Source organism: Leopardus geoffroyi, chromosome B1 (genome assembly GCF_018350155.1).
Source record: "Leopardus geoffroyi isolate Oge1 chromosome B1, O.geoffroyi_Oge1_pat1.0, whole genome shotgun sequence".
Lineage (NCBI taxonomy): Eukaryota > Metazoa > Chordata > Mammalia > Carnivora > Felidae > Leopardus > Leopardus geoffroyi.
The window spans coordinates 6,922,140-6,946,573 of NC_059327.1; the positions used below are offsets into that span (position 1 = coordinate 6,922,140).

The following is a 24,434-nucleotide window of genomic DNA, read 5'->3' on the forward strand; positions in this document are numbered from 1 at the left end:
TAAAAATCATTTAGCAAAGACTGCGGCTCTTAAGAAGCACAGACAAAACATTAGCTGTCTTCGTGCGAGAGCATTATTGTGATTACTGCCACTACTATCAAAATATACGTTTTTCCTGAAGGATAGGACCGTACAGAATAAGGGAATTAGACTTCACTTCACGTGTGGAGAAAATAAAAAGGAGGAGAAGTTCTCGAGTCTGGGCAAGTTATTCAAAGTGGGCTCCCACTCGAGAAAGGCTCTAGAAAGCGTGGAAACCACCCCAAAACTGAAGAAACGTTGTTAGTGGAACTCCTTGGGGGAGAAAGAAGCCGTCTTGATTCACATTTTCATGATTTGCCATTGTAGATCTCAAGGCTAATTCACAGCCTCGAGAACGGGGAACACGATACGCGGCTGGAAGCGCTTCGGCCGCTGCAGGCCACGCGGAAGTCCCCGGGAGGGTAATCAGCATGCCTTCGCTGCATCCTGTCTATCTCGGTTTCTTTCGGTCCCAGGGGTTTTTTCAAAAGCTTCCTTTGAAGGTGCTGTTCACTGTAGAATGGGACTTACCATTCAACAGGTTTAGATTCCAAGTGGATTGGGACACTTTGAAGCGCGTGGTGGCCGCTACTTTGCGGGCCGATGGACGGCGTGACTTTGGAAACCACCACAAGGACTCACGCTTGCTGTCCCCGGCACGCTACAAGGCCAGAACTCTCAGGGCTGACAGAAGATATCTTTGCTGTGAGAAAGTATTTTCATGACGCCCAATTCATACATGTTGTTCTAAGAAGGGCACAAAAGAATTTTTTTTTGGGAATTTTGAGCGCACACCCATCCTATTTCAGGGCGTAGCAGTTCGGGGTCACAAAAGTACCCAAATTAAACAAGCAAAAAATATAATTCTATCTTCCTACTTAATGTTTGATCTTAGAATCTGATAATTACCCACACTGAAAGATTATTCAAATTGATCAAGTGTAATCCAAGGTTAAAACAAAAAATCTCTGTATGTAATAAAATTCTCATAATTATCAGTAGTTTATTTCTAGCTTTCCATTGCTAGTAACATGGCAGATGCTATTCTGTCACGTGAGGATTAAATAAATCAATGAACTACTCTCCTTTTCAACGGAGGAATAACGGACAGACAACATACCAGTATCAGGTGTATGGCATGATGATTTGATATTTACACGCACTGTGAAATAAACGCTCACTATAACCAGTAAGTCCAGTTAACGTCTGCCACCAGGCACGGTCACGTTTTTTTCTTATGATGAGAACTTTCATGAGCTACTCCCTGCACAACTTTAAAACGCACAAAGTCATATCATCAACCATAGTCATCGTGCGGGCAGAAATAGCTTGGAGCCCTGATGTACTGTGATGGAGAAGTCTCACTACGTGGACATTAGTGGGGGGAGCCCAGCCTCTCATAGTGGTTTTCCGCCGTGGCCACACAGGGGGACCATCTGGCGACTGTGAGAAAGAGATGCCCCAGGCCTTGCCCGTGCAGATTGTATCTATATTTTAAAAAAATCTCTGCAGGTGATTCTAACGGACATCCGGTGTGAAGGGCTACTGCTCTACGCGAATCAATGAAGCGCTCATGAGCACATGTGATGTGAAGGCTTCTTTGGCATTCATCTTTAGGCTCTTCGGAGCAGTACATCTGAAGTGAAAAAAGGTAAAGTGGGGACGATTTGCCAGAAATTTATGCCAGTGTCAGCCAAATGCACGCATGAATGAGGCACTGGACAGAAACCAAATTTCTAAACCAGGGTTTCTCAACTTCAGCACTATGGAAATTCGGGGCCAGCAAATTCTTTACGGGGGAGTGTCCTGTGCACAGCAGCACGGTTAGCGGCATCCCTGGCCTCAACCCACCAGATGCCAGCTCTGCGGCTGCCCACTACTCAACGTCCCCAGCGGGGAAAAGAGCCCCTGCTTGAGAACCGCAATTCTAACACGAAGAAATGCTAAGTCAAAGAAAAGCAAGCAAATCAATACCGGAATATGCTACCACTACAGATGCAAAATGGAACAGCACTAGCAATACTGAACTCAGAAGGCTCTCGAAAGTATACACCGTGTGAAGTTGACGGCAGAAAAAAAAATCACGTAACATGATGTAAATTAACTTGAAAAGATGCAATCATCATCATCTTACTGCCATCATTATGGCCCCAAACTACCTATGCACAAGTAGTGATCAGAGAATTGTTCTAAAAACTATTTGCTATGTGTATAGCAGCTTTATTCATAATTGCCAGAACTCGGGAGAAAGGCAGATGTGCTGGACTCGGTGAATGGATAAATCAGCTGTGGTCCATCCAGACCCTGGAGTATCCCTGAGGACCAAAAAGAACTGAGCTATCAAGTTACGCCAAGACACGGAGGGAAGATTAAAAATGCCTATTACTAAGTCAAAGAAGCCAAGCTGAAAAGCCTACCTACTGCGTGACATTCTGGAAGAGGTCAATCTACTGAGACAGTAAAAAGATCAGTGGTTGCCAGGGGTTAGAAGAGAGGAGGGGTGAACATGAGGAGTTTTAGGGCAGAGAGACTACTCCGTATGATGCTGTAACAGTGGGTACGTGTCATTATATATTTGTCCAAACCCCTTGAATGTGCACCACGGGTAAAGTAATGTAAACTATGACTTTAGGTTCATTGGCCGTGGCAAAGGTACCACTCTGTTGCAGGATGTTCATAGTGATGGAGGCCAGACATACGTGCGGGCAGGAGGTATACAGGGAATCTGTTTCCACTCAATTTTGCTGTGAACCTAAAACTGCTCTAAAAAATAATTTCTCCTTTTTTAAAGCTTTAATTTCTTTTTATTTGTGTGTGTGTGTGTGTGTGTGTGTGTGTGTGTGTGAGAGAGAGAGAGAGAGAGAGAGAGGGGGGGGGAGAGAGAGAGAGAGAGAGAGACTGACTGTGAGCGGGGGAGGGAGGCAGAGGGACAGGGAGAATCTTAAGCAGGCTTTCCGCCCAGTGTGCATCCCAATGTGGGGCTCAATCTCACGACCGTGAGATCACGATCTCTCTCTCTCTCTTTCTCAAAATAAATAAATAAACATTAAAAAAAGAATTCTATTACTTCAAAACTGTTGGGCTTAAAAATCTGAAGTGTCGGAACAAACACAGACAAATTCCAAGATCCACACTGGTGTCACAACAGTAATGGGAAATTTTTAGAAATAAGAAAGCTTAATGATGTCACAGCACATACCCGCAGATTTCAAAATGTGAGACACTGAATGCCTCCCCAATTGCAACTGAATAAAGAGATTTTTTGGTTTAATATTTAACGGAGAAGACATTCAAAAAAAGTAAGTATGAGTTCGTGTTTAACGTATCGAATAACACCTGTTGACTTGTACTCAACTTGGTGCCATTTAATAGTTAATTTATTTATTTTAATTTTCCTTAATGTTTATTTATTTTGAAGGAGAGAGACAGTGTGAGCGGGTAGGGGCAGAGAGAGAGGGAGACACAGAATCTGAAGCAGGCTCCAGGCTCTGAGCTGTCAGCACAGAACCCGACGTGATACTCGAACCCACGAACTGTAAGCCAAAGTCGGACGCTTAACTGACTGAGCCACCCAGGCGCCCCAATATTTAATTTAAATAAATGCTGTTCCTTAAAGTATTTTAATAACTGTTCACCTGATGTCATAATACAAAGGTTAAAACTGTGCTTTTACATTTAATGTGCCGCACATTCAGGGTTTTGAATGACAGCACCTAAAATTCTGAAATGGATTTCAACTGGTTTTGATACGCAGGCGAGGAAATTTATAATGCAGATCAACTTCTGCTTTCAAGAGCATCCACTGAGAAAAGAGAGTATTGATCAGCATCCTCTATTCAGTGATATGATGCTGCTTTAAAATTAACTTCATTTGTGGGGCGCCTGGGTGGCTCAGTCGGTTGAACGTCCGACTTCAGCTCAGGTCATGATCTCGCAGTCTGTGGGTTCGAGCCCCGCATCAGGCTCTGTGCTGACAGCTCAGAGCCTGGAGTCTGCTTCGGACTCTGTGTCTCCCTCTCTCTCTGCCCCTCCCCTGCTCAGGCTCTGTCTCTCTCTCTGTCAAGATTAAATAAACATTAAAAAAAAATTAACTTCATTTGTGCTGATGTCAGTTCAGTTTGTAGACATTTTACTTTCTATACAACATAGAGAAACAGGACAGAATGACAAGTTTCTTTTAGTCTGTCTTCCGGAAGCTTTTCACTTAATATGGTTGCTGCAAAAAAACTATTTCACCTTTCAGTATTACTCAGTATTTCAAGAAATGCATGGGTGTAGCATCAATAGGACATTTTTAAAGTGAAGGAAGATACCAGGGGCTAACAGGTGAACTCACAGAACGCAGAGTGGACTGTAAGGTACCATCTACCTACAAATGGGGGGAAAAACAGAGTGGAAATAGGAAACAAAGGAAAAGGGCAGCAGGAGAAGGTGACTGAATCCCCACCCCCATTCATTCTGACCACAAGCCCCGAGGGACCAGCAAGGTGGGTAGAGAGGGTAGCAGGTCCTGCGGCACCACAGCCCCCACCTGCTTCCGGGCAGTGCGGCTGTGCCCCTGGGTGTGGGGACAGACCTCTGCAGGTGCACAACATACAGCTCCGGCTCTTGCCGAGTTCTGCTCCTTCCCAGGTTGGGGGTGCACCCACCTCCAGGTGGGTGGGGTGTCTTAGGGGGCCAACTCCCTCCTGCGTCCCCTCTGGAGGAGCCCACGCAGCTTCTGGTCTTTTGGGCGGGACCGATGAACACTATCGTTACTATTATAGAAGAAAAGGTGGCTCGTGTTTTCGCTTTAAAAATTCTCATTTGAAATATCTTCGGGCCGTGTGAAAGGTCAGCAGATCATTATTAACCGTACAGAGATAGCAGTTTTCTTCTGTGATCTTTTACTTCTGCATACGACCCGAGGAAGTGATTTTACAATTCTCAACGAAACAGCATAATCAACTGCACCCTTCCTGGCAAAAGGTTGCTCCCCGATGGTGAAAACGTGCTTAGAGATATCGGTTTTCTCTATTATTTCACTAGTGCTTTAGCATCATGGACTCTCTGGGCTGGAACGAGCAGAAGGGATGATCTACTGTCTTCATTCTGTAACTGAGTCAAGTGTGAGCTCAAGGAGTCATGTGACTCGCTAAGGCCCACAGGTAGTATTGTGATGATTCCTGATGGTAGGAAACAGCCTATCACTAACTGAAATCACTATACTCTATCGGCGGAACATGAATCTCAAATCGCAACTTGCTTTCTTCATAGAGACAGGTATCTTCACTTAGGGATCACTGACAAGTAGCCCAGAGAATAATCATATTTCATTTTTGAAATCAACCAAAGACCTTTAACTTAACTACCTCCAGATCTGTAATTTGAAATTGCTGATCCTAAAAACTTCTTTCAATAAGCGTCATTCCAAAGAAATGAGCCTTACAAGAAATGATTCCAGGGTAAATTACGAACACCCACAACACGGGCAACCTTTCTGCAGATGATTATCACTGCTGACACTGAACAGCATGACAGAACTTGCTACAAGCTGGTAAAACAATAACATAGGTTTGATGATGAACAGGTATTTTCAAACTTTTCTGCGATATTGATATAAGTTATATCATTCCTTTTTAGAGACCTCTTATTTAATATGAAACATATGCTGCAATCACACAGATGTTCCTATACGACACCGGAAATATAAGAAAAATGTGTTTCTTATGTTTTTCAGCCAATAATGGAAGTTCCAGCATTTCTTTATAGGAAAATTATTCTGCATAAATGTTCAAAAGTACTTGCAACTACATTACTCAATTTTTAAACCACTCTTGCGCTTTAACAGATCTACATGCATTGATTGCCTTGCTGTAGTTCTAGACTATAAGTTCAATTTACCAGTAAATATCATTATCAGTAAGGATTAAAAATAATACGATAGTAATAGCACAATTTAAAAAAGTTTTTTTTTTAATGTTTATTTACTTTTGAGAGACAGAGACACAGAACGTGAGAAGGGGAGGGGCAGAGAGAGAGGGAGACAGAATCCGAAGCAGGCTCCAGGCTCTGAGCTGTCAGCACAGAGCCTGACGTGGGGCTCGAACTCACAAACCGTGAGATGTGACCTGAGCCAAAGTTGGACGCTTGACCAACTGAGCCACCCAGGTGCCCCAGTAATAGTATGATATTTACCTTATGTCATATCAAACAGAAATTACATAATACAGTTCCCCCAAATTTACAGTAACACACAGCCATATATTTAAGGAGGAAAGACACACATACTGTCCATAAATGCAGATGGATTTTTTTCTGCTCTTCTAAATATCGTATGGGAATCCCAAAGCCCTTTGGAAAAAAAAAAAAACTCATAAATCAACCTACCGTTTTGCTGCCTCTAAAACAAAAACTAGTTGTGTTGCCTATGATTTGAGAATTTGCAGCTGAATTTTCACGTGGAATAATCTTAACTGAGAAAATAATATTTTTAAAATCGTAGATCGCCATCGCAGGGAGGGAACGTGACTGTGTTAAAAAAAAAATACTTTAATTCTCGGCAGATGAATACAAACACCTGTGTGCTATTGAAAGAAACCCACGTGAACACAGACACGCAACGTACCCAGGCGCTCACACATCTGCCGCAAGTGGTGATTTTGAAATCCCCATAGAGGTCTTTGATGGCGCCGGTGGTGAAGAAGCCTTCCACCATGAGCAGGATGCCGTACACAAAGAACGCAGCTGCAATGCCATAGATCACGTACTTGAAGATGTCAATCCTGGGGGAGAAGAGACAAAGGCGTTTATTTCAGCAACTCTTCATGCCTGATTGGTGGCAATTGATTCTCCTATGCTCATGGCTCCCTTGGAACGACAGCGATAGTGTATTTATGCCCATGATGGAGGCTGGATTTAAACACATTTCTGCTTTATATGCCTAATATCTGTATATACGTTTTGTTCTGCCCCTTCTAGTATCTGTTGATAGGGCTCTTCGTCTGTGTTTACCCCTCTTCCCTTCCTGCCTCCCCTTCCCTGGTTCATGCCGAGGTAGTCTTGGAAAAGCAGTGAGTCACGCGGCTAGAGGGATTTGCTGAAATTCATTTGACAAGTAGGATTTTCATCATATAATTTCTCCAATTACGACAAAATGTCAGATATAAAGATTTATGTATATACTACTGAGTTCTGAAAACATATCAAAAGAGAAAGAAAGCTTCATGGTTAATGACGAATCCATTTTGATAACATGACCACCTCGTGATTTTTTTTATGACAGTCAATGGTCACTGTGTTTTATTTCATGCTTACTGTAAACAATGACGAGTATCTTCTGCTGATAATAATGTCAATAATGAAAAAATTATGTTTTTAAAGAAACGTTGTAATTTTGAAAAATCAAGCCTTTTTTAGGCAGAATCGCTAATGGATTTAGAATTCAGACACAGAACTGAGCCTGAGCTCAGTTATGGCATAAATACCACAGAGAATGGGCAGGTAGTCTTTCCTTTCTCACAGGTCCGTGCCCATGTATTTAAAGGTGGGGAGACACGTGTATTGTCTATAAATTGTAAATGGATGTTTCTGTTATTCCAGATATTGTACGGGAACCCCAAAGCCCTTTGGAAAGAAAAACCATAACTTATCTATTTTGCTGCTTCTAGAAACAAAACTACTTGTGTAGCCATGGTATGTGGAGAGGTATACATGTTAGCTAACATTCTGTTTTTTGTAGTCTTGATATCCTTTTGTACGAAAATTGCTCTTTCTTTCACATCATCGTTTGTTTTTTCTCTTTTCTCTTATTATTGGAGTATGAATGGAGTAGACAGGGTGGAGACAAACGATGAGGACTGTTTACAAGAGGACAAACGAGGGATTAGAAGGCTTGATCATGCTGATGGAGATTTAGGAACTCCTCATGCTATGACAATATTATTTTTAATTGAATGCATGTAATAGCATTCACTGTACCAGGGCAATTGTTTAATGACTGATCTTCCCCTGTCTGAAAATCTAAACACTGCACAGTTTTACTTATTAGGGGCAGTGCAGCAGACGATGTGAACTTGTGAGCTCACCAGGCGTGTGAAAGAATCTGAGGATTTCGACTGATAGATCAGACTTTGAAGAGTTTGGTTTAGTGGGCTTCTCCATAAGATTTTCAAGTTAAAATGACATACTTTAAAATATATTTAAGTTTTTGTTTAGAAAGGATTTCAAATTTACAAAAGTGGAGGAACACGAATAATACGAAGAAAAACTGTACATCCTTTATCTATTTGATAATACTTTACCTCATTTATTGTTCTCTTGTGTTTCTCTCTGGGTAATTACACCTGAACATAGAGAAATTCTCCACCATATTGTTATTGACTTCAGGAAATCTAACACTGATACAATACTTGTGTCAAATCTATTATTGTATTCCAGTTTTACCAACTGGACAGACCCAGGGATGAACTTTATGGCATCTTCTCCCCCAGTATGCAACCCAGTCTAGGGATACGTACTGCATTTATTTGCCACGTCTCTTTACTCTCTTTGAACCAGGAACACTCCCACAGATTCTTTGTCTTTATGACATTGGCGCAGGTGAGGAGTACAATCCCACTCCCTCCTCATTAGATAGAATGTTCTTCATTTTGAATTTGATGACGTTTCCTTATGACTAGATTCAGATTACTCATTCTTGGCTAGAATATGATAAAGGTGATACTCCGTGCCTCTGCCCCTCCGTAGTGATACTAATTTGCATCATCTAGTCAAGGTGACGTCTGATTTCTGTGCTGTGTAATTACTACTGCTTCCCTTGTAACTAATAAGTGATCTGTAAAGAGCCACCGGAGGACCATGCAAACACCGTGCTCCTCATCAAAACTTCCTGCCAGTGTTAGCACCCACCGATGGCTGGATCTTGACTAATCCAATCTTCCCACTGTGTTAACAAAACGCTCATTTTCTACCGGTAGCCCTCATTCATATTTACCAGTTGGCACTGGATATTCCAGTGTAAGCAAGAGCCCTCCCGTCTCCCCTTTTTACTTATTGTTTTTGTCTATTTGTCCATTAATGATATGGACTAATGATGTCTGCTTCTTTCTCCTGAAGTTTATAAGGCACTACTATAATTTTGGTGCTCAAACTATTCTCGACTTGGCCAATGGGTGTCCCCAAAGCTGGCTCCTATATCTGTGTGACATTTGGCCATCACTTTTTGTAAAGTATTCCTTACCTTCTCACACAGCAAGAGGACCCAGCTCATTTGGTTTATATCTTCCTCAAGCCCCAATTAGGAATCCCTTTGCCAAGCCCTGGTTCTTTATTTTAATGTTTATTTCATTTTATTGAGATAGAAAGAGAGGCAGAGAGAGGGGAAGAGAGAATCGCAAGCAGGCTCAGTGTTGTCAGTGCAGAGCCCGACGTGGGGCTCAATCTCATGAACTGTGGGATCATGAGCTGAGCCAAAACCAAGAGTTGGTCTCTTAAACAACTGAGCTGCCCAGATGCCCCAGGCCCTGGTTCTTTTAATTAGTAGTATTGGAGATCAAGATGTGGGTAGTATGTGTTCTCACTGCTGCTGTGGTGTCTGTGGTGATTTATACACCTAGACATTCATATATGCATGTACATAAACATGTTACATCCCTATGCACATACGTGTACATGTGCACATGTCTGCATATCACACACATGTATTTTAGAAATCTCAAATTCAGAGTGATATTTCCAAATCCAATCGATTTCCACAGGGTTCTTGGTTGCCTGCCTCCAGTCTATGTTGTATGTCCCCCTTCCTTAATGAGAATCCTGATTCCCAAGAATACACATGTATTCTTTTGTTCAATTTGTAATAAGCCTAAAGTTATTTCAACATTATTTCATCCAAAGTATTATAAAAATAAAACCTACTTAAAAAGAAGTCAGGGGGCACCTGGGTGGCTCAGTCAGTTAAGCACCAACTTTGGCCCAGGTCAGGATCTTGCGGTTCATGGGTTCGAGCCCTGCATTGGGCTCTGTGCTGACAGCTCAGAGCCTGGAACCTACTTCGGATTCTGTGTCTCCCTCTCTCTGCCCCTCCCCTGCTCATGCCCTGTCTCTCTCAAAAATAAATAAACAATAAAAAATTTTAAAATGAAGAATTTAGGATGTTTGCAATTCCCCTTGCCCTCCGCCTAACACTGAGAGTATACAAATACTGTGTTTCTAAATTACTTAGATAAGTGAATTCTTTTTTCTTCCCTTCTTTGTGGTTATGGTATTCATTTGAAATGCAGTAGGGGTCTATTTGTTTTAGTTTGTTTCAGTTTTAGGTCCCCCTTCCATCCATATTGACTTAATTTCATTTTTGAACATGTAAAACATCATCATGCTTCTAAGAGTCAAATCTGTCTAAAAACATACACCCAGAGAAGTGTCATGACCTTCCCTATCCCTTCCAACCTGTTCCTTGTTCATTGCTTCCTTGTAATCCTTCTGTTTTTTTTTTTTTAATGTAAAGGCAAGTGTGAATGTATGCATGTGTGTGTACATATTCCTGTTTTCCCTTCTTTTTTACATGGGAGGGAGCATATACATAGGCTCTTTTGCACTTAGCTTTGACCAATCAATAATATCCTCTAAAATTACTCCATTTCAGTTCACAGCAATATTCCTCATTATTTTTGACAGTTGCATGTACTCCTAGTATAATATATATACATATATTATTTATTCACCAGTATTCTATGCTTGCACGTTTAGTTACCAATATTTTGCAATCACAAACAATACCGCAATGAACAACCTTGTAGAAATGTATTAAAATAGTTGATAGTATATCCTTAGGGTAGAAGGATCGATCAGTTGAAAAGGGAAGGTGTGTAGCTTGGTTAGAAACTGCCAGATTCCTCCCTGTAAGGGCTGCGCCATTTCTGTATCCCAACCAGCAATGTATGAGAATCTGTTTCTGCACAACCTCAACCAAAGAGTGTATCGTCAAGCTTCTGAACTTTTGCTAAGCTGATGGGTGATAACTGGTATTGTAGTCTTCCTTTATTTATCTTAGTAAGAGTGATATTGATCACCTTTTTATATGATCATGGGCAATATTTATCTTTTTGTGAACCGTTATGTGTTTTGCCCACGTCCTATATTCACCTCAATTTTTTAAATACATTTGCTTAGTAGAGCTATTTGACTTTTACCTATAATACACGTTGCTAAATTTTCTCCTACTTTGCCATCTGTCTTTTGACATTGCTTATGGCATTTTGCCATAAAACTTAAAAAAACTTTGATGTTGTCAAAGTTATCTGTCTTCTTTTTCATTACACTGGGATTTTTGTCATAATACCCAAGCTATCGAGGAATTCACCCATGTTTTTTCCCAGTGTGTGTATCATTCCGTTTTAGTACATTTAGACTTCCGATCAATTTGGTGTTTATATTTTGGGACGTGCAAGAATTGGACCTAATTTTATCTTTTTCAAAACGGCTGTCTATAACACCTTGGAAATTCTCAGACGTGGATGCTTCTCTGGGGGGTGGGGAGGCTAGCAGCACCCATATTTTATAGGTTTATGTTAGTTTCAATATCAGAGAGTGCAGCAGTATCGTTAATTGTATCCAATGTTATATAATGGCATTATTATGACAAGTCGTCTTCCGGAGACACATACTGGAGGATTTGGGGGTGACATGATATGACATCAGGGATTCGCCTCATAAAACTCCAGATATTTACGTATCCCTTACGAAGTTAAAGTCAAGAGTACAAGGAATCAAAAGTAAAAAAAAAAAAAAAAAAAAGAGAGAGAGAGAGAGAAAAGGCTGTCTGGTTGTCCCAACATCATTAAGAACACCATTGAAAGGGATTAAGAGTACACTTATCGTGATGCATACTGAGTACAGAATACAGAATTGTTGAATCGCTATGTTGCACACCTGAAACGAATATAACACTGTATAGCTTAATAATACTGGAATTAAAAAAAGAGACCACCTTTGCTCTACTGGTTTGAGGACTCTCTCCATCATGCACTTGTCTTCTGGATCTAAATGTTTCTATTTCTCTGCTTTCCTTTCCATTCCATTTAGGGGCTTTGATTATGTTTTAATATCTGGTAGGGTTAGATCCCCTCATGGATCTTCTTCAGTGATTTCCTAGCTGATCTTGTGTTTTTCTTCCACATGAATTTTAGGGTCGACTTGTCTAGCTCCACAAAGAAAAAAAAAAACTCACTGGAATTTTATTATGGTGCATTGAATCTATACACTAATTTTGAGAGCACTAACATGTTCGTGATCCTATCCGAGAACACGGGGTACCTTTTCATTTGTTAAAGTCTACTTTTCCATCTTTCAGGAATGTTTTATAGTTTGATTCCTGTACGTTTTGAGCCTTTCCTATTACATTTATTATTTAATTTTTGGTGGTCACTGTAAAGCAAATTTTCCTCTACCAGTACATCTAATAGGTTATTATCTGTCTCTACAAATGCTATTAATTTTCACATGTAAATTTCATATCCTGCTTCACTGCTGAATTCTCCTATTATCTGAATTCGTTTTATCACTGATTCTCTCAAATTTTCCACATACACCATCATGTCATCTGCAAATGACATGAAACACAGGTAGTTTTCTTGTTTTCCAATTCTTACCTTCCTGATTATTTTTCCTAATCTGAGTTGACAAATACATCCAGATCATGTTAAATAGAAAGAGTTCATCCTTGCTTTCTTTGTTCCTGACTTTAGTAGGAAGGAATAATATTTGGGGTTTAGAGTTATGGCATATATATCGATATATATATGTGATATATATAGATATATATATATCAATATATATAATATACATATGAAAATATCCATCTATACTTATGTCTTGAGTTTATTAGGAAACGTAGCAATTCAGAAAACTTACAGATTGGAATAGAAACAGTCAGCAACAGATTGTGTGTGTGTGTGTGTGTGTGTGTGTTTATTTTAGGTCTTATGGAAATGGGATCTAGTCCCTATCTTAACCTAGAATGATGCTTTTCTTTTTGGCTTCTATATAGTCTTTTTTAAATTTTTAAAAAATTAAAAAAATTTTCTTTTAAATTTATTATTGACAGAGAGAGAGAGACAGAGTGTGGGGGCGGGGAGGGAGGGGCAGAGAGGGAGACACAGAATCCAAAGCAGACTCTGGGCTCTGAGCTATCAGCACAGAGCCCGACACAGGGCTGGAACTCACAACCCATGAGATCATGAGCTGAGCCGAAGTCGGACACCCAACCGACTTAGCCACCCGGGCGCCCCTGGCTCCTATATATTCTAACATCCCAAGTTGCTGCTTATGCTCGCCTGTGTTCCTCTCACAGCAAAAAGGAGGTGATCACAAGTGTCTCGAGAAAGAACTATACAGTCATATTTACTGTGCTCACGTATTGCCAGACATTTCTAATATATTCATACTTAGAAAAAGCTTTTGCAGGTAGCAACTATTTCAAGAGCATAAAACAGTGTTGGTGACTGTGGTAGGTTAAAAAAAAATGCTTCCCTCCAAATATATTCACTTCCTAACCCCTGAAACGTCTGAATATTACCTTATATGGCAAAGAATGAATTTTACCTTCTGTGGTGCACATGATGATAAGTTAAAGATCTTGAGAGAAGCTTATCCTGGAATATGCAGGTGGCCCCTCAAGACAATCACAGGTATCTTTTATTTATTTCTTGAATTAAAAAAATTTTTTTTAATGTTTATTTATTTTTGAGACAGAAACAGAGCATGAGTGGGGAGGGGCAGAGAGCGAGTGAGACACAGAGTCTGAAGCAGGCTCCAGGCTCTGAGCTGTCAGCATACAGCCCGACACGGGGCTTGAACGCACCAACCGTGAGATCGTGACCTGAGCCGAAGTCGGCCTCTTAACCAACTGAGCCTCCCAGGCGCCCCAATCACAGGTATCTTTATGAGAGATGGGGCACGGGGAGTTTTGAGAGAGACATTTGCAAGAGGAGATACTATTCAGATGGAGGCAGAGACTGGGCCTCAGATCAAGGAGCGCCTGCTCCAGGACCCGGAAGAGGCAGGGAACAGAACCCCCCTAGGGACAGAGTGCCCTTCTGCTGACACCTTGGCTTCAGACCTCTGGTCTCCCCAGCCGTGAGAAAATAAGGCTGCTGGTTTTAAGCCACCGAGTTTGTTATGGCGGACCCAAGACACTCATGCAGTTACTTTATTTCTTTACTTCTTCAGTATTTCTCTCACTCTAAGGATGGTTTCAAACTAATTTGGACACTGTCTAATGCACTTGTATGTTACAGACTATAGAATAGAGTAGTTTGACGGTCATGCAGACAAGTTGCTGGTGCATAAATAGCAGCTCTTTTTTGAAGTTTGAAAATGGTTGTTTTTAAAAAAGTAGAAAAATGGCTGCTTCCTCCTAAGCACCTAAAACCAGTGAATTACTGAGTAGGAGGTGAATGGCTTTTCCAGCTCAGTTATATATATATATCCTATTCGACTTCAGTAAAAAAAAAAAAAAATCAGCAATTTTAGAGACTACTTGAAGCTGCTTTGGAACCTTCACAGTTGTGGAGAATATTCATATTTTATTAGTTTTTATTGAGGCAAAAAACACATAACGTGAGCTCTACCCATTGACCAATGAAGTGTGTAACAGAATTAACTATAAGCACAGTGTCTAGAACTCGCTCATTCTGCGTAACCGAAAGTCTAAATCCCAGTGAATTCGTTCTCGTTCTCCCTGGCCCGTGGCCAACACCATGCTACTTTCTGCTTCTATGAGTTTGACTTAAATTATTTCACCAACGTTTTATAGTTTTCAGCATATAAATGTTTCACCTCCTTGCTTAGGTTTATCACTAAGTATTTTATTCTTCTCGATTCTATAATAAATGAGAAGGTAGCAATATGAATTCAAGGCCTCTTCAATTTCCTAAAACTTGTTGTGTGACCTAACATGGGACCAATCCTGGATGATGTTTGATGAGCACTCAAGAAGAATGTGTATTCTGCTGTTGGGTGGAATGTTCTAGATAAGTCTATTAAGCCCATTTGTTCTATAGTGTTGCTCGAGTCCTCTATTTGTTACTAACCTTCTGTCTGGTTGTTCTATCCAGTATAGAAAGTAGAATACTGAATTCTCCTACCATGATTGTGATGCTGTCTAGTTCCTCTTCACATCTGTCAATATTTGCCTTATATATTTGGGTGCTTGGATGTTGTGTACATATATATTCCTGGTGAACTGACATAGTAATCATTATAAAATGTCCTTATTTGTCTTTTTCCTTCCTTCCTTCCTTCCTTCCTTCCTTCCTTCCTTCCTTCCTTCCTTCCTTCCTTCCTTTCTCTCTCTCTCTCTCTCTCTCTTCCTTCCTTCCTTCCTTCCTTCCTTCCTTCCTTCCTTCCTTCCTTCCTTCCTTCTTCTTAGAGAGAGGGAGCAAGAGAGCAGGGAGGGGCAGATGGAGACGGAGACAGAATCTATGCTCAGATCTCATGACTGTGAGATCACGACCTTAGCTGAAATCAAAAGTCGGATGCTTAACTGACTGAGCCACCCAGGTACGCCTTTCTTGTCTCAAAATTTTGATAGGTTTTGAAATTTATTTTGATTGATGTAAGAATGGCCATTCCTCCTTTATTTTCGTTATCATTTACACGGAATATCTTTTTTCATGCTTTACGTTTAGCCTGTGTCTGTAAATCTAGAGCAATTCTCTTTCAGATCACATATATTTGGATCTTACTTATTATCCATTTAGTCACTCTATGTCTTTGGACCGAGGAGTTTAATCTATTTATCTTTAAAGCTATTATTGACAGTGAATGACTTACTATTGCCATTTTAAATTGTTTCCTATCCGTTGTGTAACTTTTTGTCTTTCTTTTCCTCTTTTCTATTTCATTGATTTTTTGTAGTGACATGTTGTGATTCCTTTCTTAATTTCTTTTGTATACCTTTTATGGATATTTTCTTTGAGGTTACCATGTTTCTTACATAAAATATTTTAGAGTTAACAATCTATTTTAAGCTAATAACAACATAACTTCTATCACAAATAACCTAAATTTACTTTTCTTCCCTCCACACTTTATGTTTATTGACGTCATGAGCGACACCTTTTAATATTATGTATCCATTAACACACTTTTATAGTTAACAATTTTTTTTATACCTTTGTCTTTTAACTTCTATGCCAGAATTAAAAGTGATTTACATGAGGCACCTAGGTAGCTCAGTCCATTAAGCATCCAACTTTGGCTCAGGTCATGATCTAGCGGTTCATGAGTTCGAGCCCGAGTCAGGCTCTGTGTTGACAGCTCTGAGCCTGGAGCCTGCTTTGGATTCTGTGTCTCCCTCTTTCTCTCTCTCTCTGCCCCTCCCCGGCTTGCACTCACTCTCTCTCTCTCTCTCAAAAATAAGTAATAAAAAAAATTTTTAAAGTGATTTACATGCCAGCATTATGGTATTCCAGTATTCTGTATTTGTCTATACATTTACCTTTACCAAGTGAGCTTTATACTTTTGTAGGTTTTTTTGGTTGCCTTTTAACCAAATTATTTCAATTTGGAGGGCTCCCTTTAGCATTTCTTGTAAGGTAAGGCCAATGGTGAGAACACTCCCAGCTTTTGTTTATCTGGGAAATTTTGAAATTTCTCCTTCCTTTTTGAAGGATAATTTTGGCAGACACAGTATTCTTGGCTGGCAGTTTCCTTCTTTCAGTAATTCGAATATATCACTCCACTCTTGCGAGGTGAGAGAGCCTCCCACCTCCAGACCCTTAACTCACCCACAATTTCAAGTCTGTTTTGCACATAAAATGATAGTCTCAGGTTCCAGGGATGAGATTCTGGATATCTTTGGGGGCCGTTATGTAGCCTGCCGCAAGCTATGTACCTGATCGACATTTCTAGACACTCAAATATTCTTACATGAAGTTTTCTTCAAACAATCTGAAGAAGGACATTTGCTAGAAGGACATTCATTTCAAAATGTTAAATTATCCAAACATTTAAATTTTGATATACCTGACATCATCTGACTGGTCTGAATCCCTCCTTCCCTCAAAAGTACTTGCAATGTATGAACTTAACAAAGAAATTGAAATATGATATTAGAAAAATTAAATTAAATGAGTTTTCTGTCAATGATATGTCAACAAAATGCGTTAATTACCCCTCTAATCATGAAGTCACTGATTGTGTCCATAGTAGGATGAATGACAGAGACTATAAGAAAACTCACCTTTATTTCACTACTCTCGCTTTCCAAAGCAACAATCTATATTATCCTACTTCTTAAAGAATTCCTGAAAGTACTTAACCTCCTTTCTAAATGCAAACTTCAAAATTTGATAATGTTTCTAGAAACAACTGTCCTATGGATTTAAAAGCAATATATATTCTTTGTAGAGAAGAATAAAATTAAAACCAGAAAATCAGATTATTCACTTCTTATCCTCCCAAGTTTTTTCCCCATAGGAACTACAATTAATTCCAAAAGTTTTGATGATTATATACTCCCTTACAAGCTTCATTTTTGGTCAATATACTCTGAAAATATTATCTAATTTATCTAATATTTTTTAAAGATTATGGCCCCTTCTATCATTCGAAGGTATCATGATATATTTTACCAATGCTCTACTTTTGGTGAATGGCAGGAAGAATAACAGCCCCCCAAAGATGTTTGTACCTAATCTCCAGAACCTGCAAATAGGTTACCTTGGTCAATGAGACTCGGCAAATGCGGTTAAATTAATGATTTGAGATTTGGAAGTGATCCTGCGTTAAGTGGGTGGGCCCAATATAATCGCAGGGGTACCAATAAGTGAAAGGACGATGCAGAAGATTCAGAGTCAGATTCAGAGAGAGACCTGAGAATGTGATAGTGCTGGCTTCGAAGAGGGAAGGGGGTCACGAGCCAAGGAATGCAGGTGGCCTCTGGAAGCTGGAAGAAGTAAAAATACAGATTCTCCCCTAGAGCCTCCAGATGGAGCACAATCCTGCCAATACCTTGATTTCAGCCCATTTCAATAAACCCAGTAAGACCAATTCCGACTTCCCAGAACTGGGAAGAAAAAAAAAAATACCCTCAAAACAATAAATATGTGCTTTTTTAATTCACTAAGTTTGTTGTAATTTGTTAGAGCAGCAATAGGAAGCTAAGGCATCACTATCACAAATAGCATGATAATAATGATCATTTTATTTTTAAAAAAAAATTTTTTTTTCAACGTTTTATTTATTTTTGGGACAGAGAGAGACAGAGCATGAACGGGGGAGGGGCAGAGAGAGAGGGAGACACAGAATCCGAAGCAGGCTCCAGGCTCTGAGCCATCAGCCCAGAGCCTGAGGTGGGGCTCGAACTCCCGGACCGCGAGATCGTGACCTGGCTGAAGTCGGACGCTTAACCGACTGCGCCACCCAGGCGCCCCATAATAACGATCATTTTAGATAAATCTTTGTAAAGGATGTATTGTCAACATGGTATCCAGAAGGTCTGAAGCAAACTAAAAATGCATCGGTAACAAGTAAGACGACTTATTCTCTGTTTCCCAATACCAGGTACTATTATTTAATTTTTCTGATAATTTGACAGTAAAAACAATGGTATCATTTAAATTAATTTTCTTAGTTCAGTAGTGTGGATGAACATATATTTACACGCTATTAACCATTTGTATTCTTCGATGAAATATGTTTTCATATTTTGCTAGAATATGTATCCTTTCGTTGTTGAATTAATTCTGCCTTTACTAAAATTAGGACCTCTTCTCATGTAAGTGGTAAAAATTTTTCTCAGTTCCGTGTATCTTTTACTTTTTTAAAGTACTTCAATGAGTAGAATTTAATATATATGATATAACATCCATATATATTTTCTTTTGTGATCTCTTCTATTTCTTAGATACTTTTCTATTTCTTAGATACTTTTTGCCCCCTAATAAATGAAATCTTAATCTATTTTTCTTCTAACTGTTACTAAATAGTTTATTTTTAAATTTTAACTTTCAGTTCATCTGGAAGTTTTTTGGTAAAAATGTGACCAGGGACATAATTTTATATATACATATAACTACTTACATATACTTAATTCTTTTTTTCCCCTCTCTTTTCTGGTCCATTTGATATATTTTTTATGCCTGTGCCAATACTCTTATAGTATTAATTATTGTAGCTTCTCCATTCCCTCTGTTTCTTAACCTGAAATCAATTCAAGTACTAACTATCCATTCTTGGATTCCTATCTGTGCAGTCTGATACGGAAGGCACTTTGCTCACATACCTTTCCCATGTCAGTGTCCGGGGAAAATAAATTTATCTTGTTCTACACTGGATCCCTAAGGATTAGCACATCGATTAGCAAATAGTATGACCCACTATTTTTGGCTGAATGAGTGAATTCATTTTAAAACCAATCAGACAAAAGATTAGCTTGAAAAATGATATTTGCATATTTGAAAACAAAAGCATAGAAAGAAAATAAATGCAATAAGTTTTAAATATATGTATATATGTAAATATATGTAAATATATTTTCATACTTGCTATATAACCCAATTTGCAAAACAGGCAGAAACACTCAGCTGTTCTGGAATAAAAGACTAAGGTTTAGCAAGTGAGTTACAGGTTGTAAGCATGTCAGAACTGGAAGTTCATTACCAGCTTTGTCTGAATACTTCATTGACAGGCAAATCAGTGCATTCCAAGGCAGACCAAGTACTCTTTGGAAAATTCTTGACTTTTGAAAAGTTCTTTATACTGAGTCAAAAAACTATTTCCTTATAAACTGAAATTCATTGACCTAAATCTCTCTCTGAACCACAAAGCAAGTTTTCCTCTACCAGATAACCTTTCAATTTGTATTTGAATGAAATCATCATATTCTTATCTGTAAATATTTTTTTCTAAAGTTGCTGTTTTCCTGGATGTTAAAAAAGAGAACAGGGGCGCCTGGGTGGCTCAGTTGGCTGGGCGTCCAACTTCACTCAGGTCATGATCTTGCAATACATGGGTTTGAGCCCCACGTCGGGCTCTGTGCTGACAGCTCAGAGCCTGGAGCCTGCTTCGGATTCTGTGTCTCTCTCTGCCCCTTACCCGCTCACACTCTGCCTGTCTCTGTCTCTCAAACATAAATAAACATCTAAAAAATTAAAAAAAAAAAAAGAGAACAGAAATTAGATCTTTGAATTCTAATCGAGTCTGAAGCCTACTCCGGTGCTTACCTTGGTTGGAATATCTACTCTAGTCAAACAGTCCACCACTAGGGGGTATTGTGTGCAGGGACAGACTTTAGGAAGCGTGACAGTGGCCATCATCATGATCGTAACAGCAGCAGTGTCAGCAGTATGTTCATAAACAGGTGTGTAGCCTTAATAGGTGCTAGTCCTGTTAGAATTGTTTTAAAATATCAACTCATTTTATCCACATACCAACCTTAGGAAGTTGGCAGTGTTAGTTAAGTTCCTTTCACTGATGAGGGACTGAGGCAGACAGGTTAAACTTGTCCAAGGTAAGAGAACTAGAAAGGGGCAGGGGCGCCTGGATGGCTCAGCTGGTTAAGCATCTGACTCTTGGAACCGACTCCTGGTTTTGGCTCAGATCGTGATCTCACATTCATGGGATTGAGCCCCGCATACGTCTCCTCACTGATGGTATGATGCCTGTTTGGGTGTCTCTCTCTCTGTCTCTGTCTCTCTCTCTCCCTCTCTCTATGCCCCTTCCCTGCTCCTGCTCTCTCTCTCTCTCTCTCTCTGTCTCTCCAAATAAATAAACTGAAAAAAACCCCCAACAATATAAAGGGGCAGATACCACATGAAAGTAACCCAGTGAGTTTGACCCCAGAACCCGGGCTCTTATATCCACCACACTCTGTTGTCTCTCCATCTAACATCTTCATGGTTTATATACTGGGTTTCATCGTGGATGTTTTATATTAATGAAGTGGGTTTTTTCTTTTTCTTTTTCTGACACTTATTTGAGGACTACTAGTCTGGCTGAAATACTGCCTAAGGAGATCCTCTCTGGTCACTGTACCAGAAGTAAGGAATTCAGTATGGTTTTTCTAACATAAGTTCTAGATGAGACTGAAATTATTTTTGAATCTCCAATTCAATAATCAATATCTCCAACTCAACAATCTCCTATCAGTACTAATTTGTCTGGTCTTCAAAACGCTTGTAAGTAGAAGACTCCAGCAGTTTGGTTTGACTGTCAATCCCCCAGGTCGGACGGGTACCCTGCTGTGATTTCTGTCAGCCTATGAAACCTGGTTTTGTCTTGCCATGAGTTCCTACTTTCTTTTCCCTTCTCATTCCCATCCATTAAGTGACTGAAAACTGTTTTCTACATCATTTAGTTCCAAGAAAGAAACATGTGAACTATAAGCAGACTTAAAGATTTACATACATAGGAAGTTGAGAGCAAATCCAATATATCTATTTTATCTGAGCTTACTGTCTGCTTTTGTTTTAGGCAAACAAAGATTCTTTTTTTTTTTTTTTTTTTTTTTTTAGAGAGAGAGAGAGAGTGCACGAGTGGAGGACAGAGGCAGGAGAGAGGGAGGGAGAAAAAGTGGAGGCTTGGCGGGGGGGGGGGCAGAGGGGGAGAGAGAGAGAGAGAGGGAGAGAGAGAGAGAGACAGAATATCTTAAGCAGGCTCCACACTCGGCCCAGAGCTTGACTCGGGGCTCAATCCCACAGCCCTGGGATCATGACCTGAGCTGAAATCAAAAGTTGGATGCTTAACCAACTGAGCCACCGAGGTGCCCCAAGATTAATTTTTATGTGTGCATTAAATACAAAGAATTCATTATCTAGTAACCTCAGTTTTTGACACCTTAGCTTCAAGTCACAGTAATAAAACTTCGAACACAAAACACATTCACTTTGGAAATCAATGGTACCAGATCCTAGACCCTCTCCATAATTTATCAAAACCCAAATATAATCCCTGTCTAATAAGTTACCAGAGGGTGTATTTGTGAATAAGACTGTCTTTAGCTCAGTCCTCCAGAGAGTTACTGAAGAAGCCAAACCACTTAGCAAAATTAGTGGTTTGGATATTTGAGATCTAATTTTCTAATCAGTTTCCACGTTGCACTGTCCTCTATGAATCTGTCCTGCAGAAGTGAAATGCTTACCCCACTTTCTTGCTCACTCACCAAATGAAACTGATGGAACACAGAACACCTTACCAAGTGGCTCTCAGGTGAGGAAGTCTGAATCACGGATCAGAAAATGATCTCTTGGTCATACAGCAGAAAGTGGTGGAGTGGTGGACCGGTTCCCCATGTTGAGGGGCCTTAAACGGCTATGCCAAACTAAAAAAAAGTTATAGTCAGAGGATAAGACTATCTATCCCCTAAGGGAAGCGGTGGGCTAGGCCACACACTCATCGTCACAAAACTTTGGAGCCAACAAATAACCATGGACTTAGCAAGGATGAAAAGTTCCTCAGAAACCAAGTTGATGAGGAGGGGCAGAGCGATACTTAAAAACAGATCAACAGGTCACCAAATCTTTGAGCAATTCCCTCTCCTCTCTCTCTCTGGGGGTCTCCCCTTCCAAATGGAGTAGGACAAAATGATTTGATGGGTGACATCAGCTGAGGATCGAGGAGCCGCGTGTCAATCGCCTTCCCCTGTTGAAGGCTGGCACTGCTGGGAATTTCGAGTCCCAAACGCAGACTGCGTGACCGCGGAGATTACTCCTTTATTGGTTTTTAATATTTATAAACTTGTTTATTATTTACATGCAAACTTATTTATGAGAAGTCAGTTTTGCATGCCACACAGACGATTAGTGAAATGCAATGCAGCAGTCATCTTTCAGAGCTCCTGACCTACATGTTTCTTTCTGTAGACTTGGAGATACTGACCATATTGAGATGTGTGTGTGTGTGTGTGTGTGTGTGTGTGTGTTTAAGATAAAGAAGACAGTGAAGAGACAGAGACAGAGAAGCTAAGAGAAAGAATGGAGTAATCCTCAGATCCCGAGGACCATAGGAGAAAAAGTGGAGGCTTGGGCAATTGGTTTTATCTTTGAGTTCACACATCCAGTAAACAGGCTTCTTTTCCTTTATAAGTAAATGAGATAGGAGTGCCTAATTTGGCTGAACCAAGCATGTGAAGGAGGGGGAAAAAATAGACTCTCTGTAAATGACTAAAGTTGGCCAACAAGGGTTTTCTTCACATTCTCTTCCAAACTTACCTTAGCTTATTTCCAAGCAAACTATGCTGCCCACTAAACACATCTCTCATCCACCTCTATTCTGGATTTTCTTATTTTACATCCTCTGTTTCTCCCTCACTTTATCTACTCCTCTGATATCCCTGCAAGGCAGCATCCCATAGGGTAATCCCTACTGGCTCTAAACCTGCATTTAAAATCTTTATCAGTTGGCACTAATGGTACCTAAGAAGTTTATGATGCATATCTTCCCTCTGTTTTGCCAAGCTGTTTGCAGACAGGGAGAGAGTTGGAATTCGTTTGGTAGCTTCAGAAGGCCTTGTATAAAGAATTTTAGTTATTTGAAATATAAAAATAGAGATAAGGTGAGCACTTGCCTTTATTCCAGTCAAAATGGCGTCCTTCCCATTCCAAAAATGCATTATTCATTTCAGTTAATTTCCAATGAAACAGAGCAAAGGTAAAAGTACCAAATTAAGCAGACGATCTCTGCTTTCTCTTCTGAACTCCCACATATACTCTTCCTTCAGAGCAATAGAAGTCTGTGATATATGAAAGTCTGCTGTCTAAATGTCAAATAGATGTCTTGACAAATGGTTCCTGATGTCCACGATCGCCTCCTGTCACTTATTAGGCTCACGATTTCTTACAAACTTCTATTCTGTATCTAAGGTTAGCAATTTGGATGTAGCCTAAATATAGAGAATCTGTAGATTTTAAGGACATCTGTGGTAGCTTAAAATAATGCACAGTGAAAACATATTTTGTCCAGTGTAGGCTGAGATAAAACTAAAAAGAAAATGTCAGTTTTATCACATGAAAATATATCTTTGCCATCATCTTCTTAAGGATCTCTGCAGGCTATCCTGCAATAATCCAAAGCATTTTCAGATAATTCAATCATATTCCAAATGACGAATAAACTTTCAAGGGTCAATTCATGCTATATAGCTAATGTAATGGAAATTGATAAACTGTCTACTAAGGGCTTAAAGAGTTTAATTTTAATGGATCATTACTATTTTTCAAAACTAATTTGTAAAATGAAATTACATTGGTAAACATGAGGAAAGTGATATAAAGTCCTTTGTCATTTTTAGTTTATGATTTTTAAAATTTGCTATGAATTCTTCATTTCAATAAGTCAGTGACATTGACTGAGCTCTAAATGGACACTTCAGAGTTAGGGAAATTAACTCCTTTCTCCTCTTAACAACTATATTGGGGGGAGGTGCTCAGTCT

At 39.7% G+C, this 24,434-nt stretch overlaps 1 protein-coding gene across 3 annotated transcripts in view; it reads right to left on the reverse strand.

Moving 5' to 3' along the window:
* The window catches only part of GPM6A (glycoprotein M6A), a 357,889-nt gene that overhangs the window by 18,632 nt on the left and 314,823 nt on the right, over positions 1-24,434 (reverse strand). For all 3 annotated transcript variants that reach the window (XM_045452260.1, XM_045452248.1, XM_045452257.1), the window contains one exon: positions 6,629-6,785. In XM_045452260.1, the coding sequence (XP_045308216.1) occupies positions 6,629-6,785 (157 nt within the window). The remainder of the gene's footprint in view (positions 1-6,628; positions 6,786-24,434) is intronic.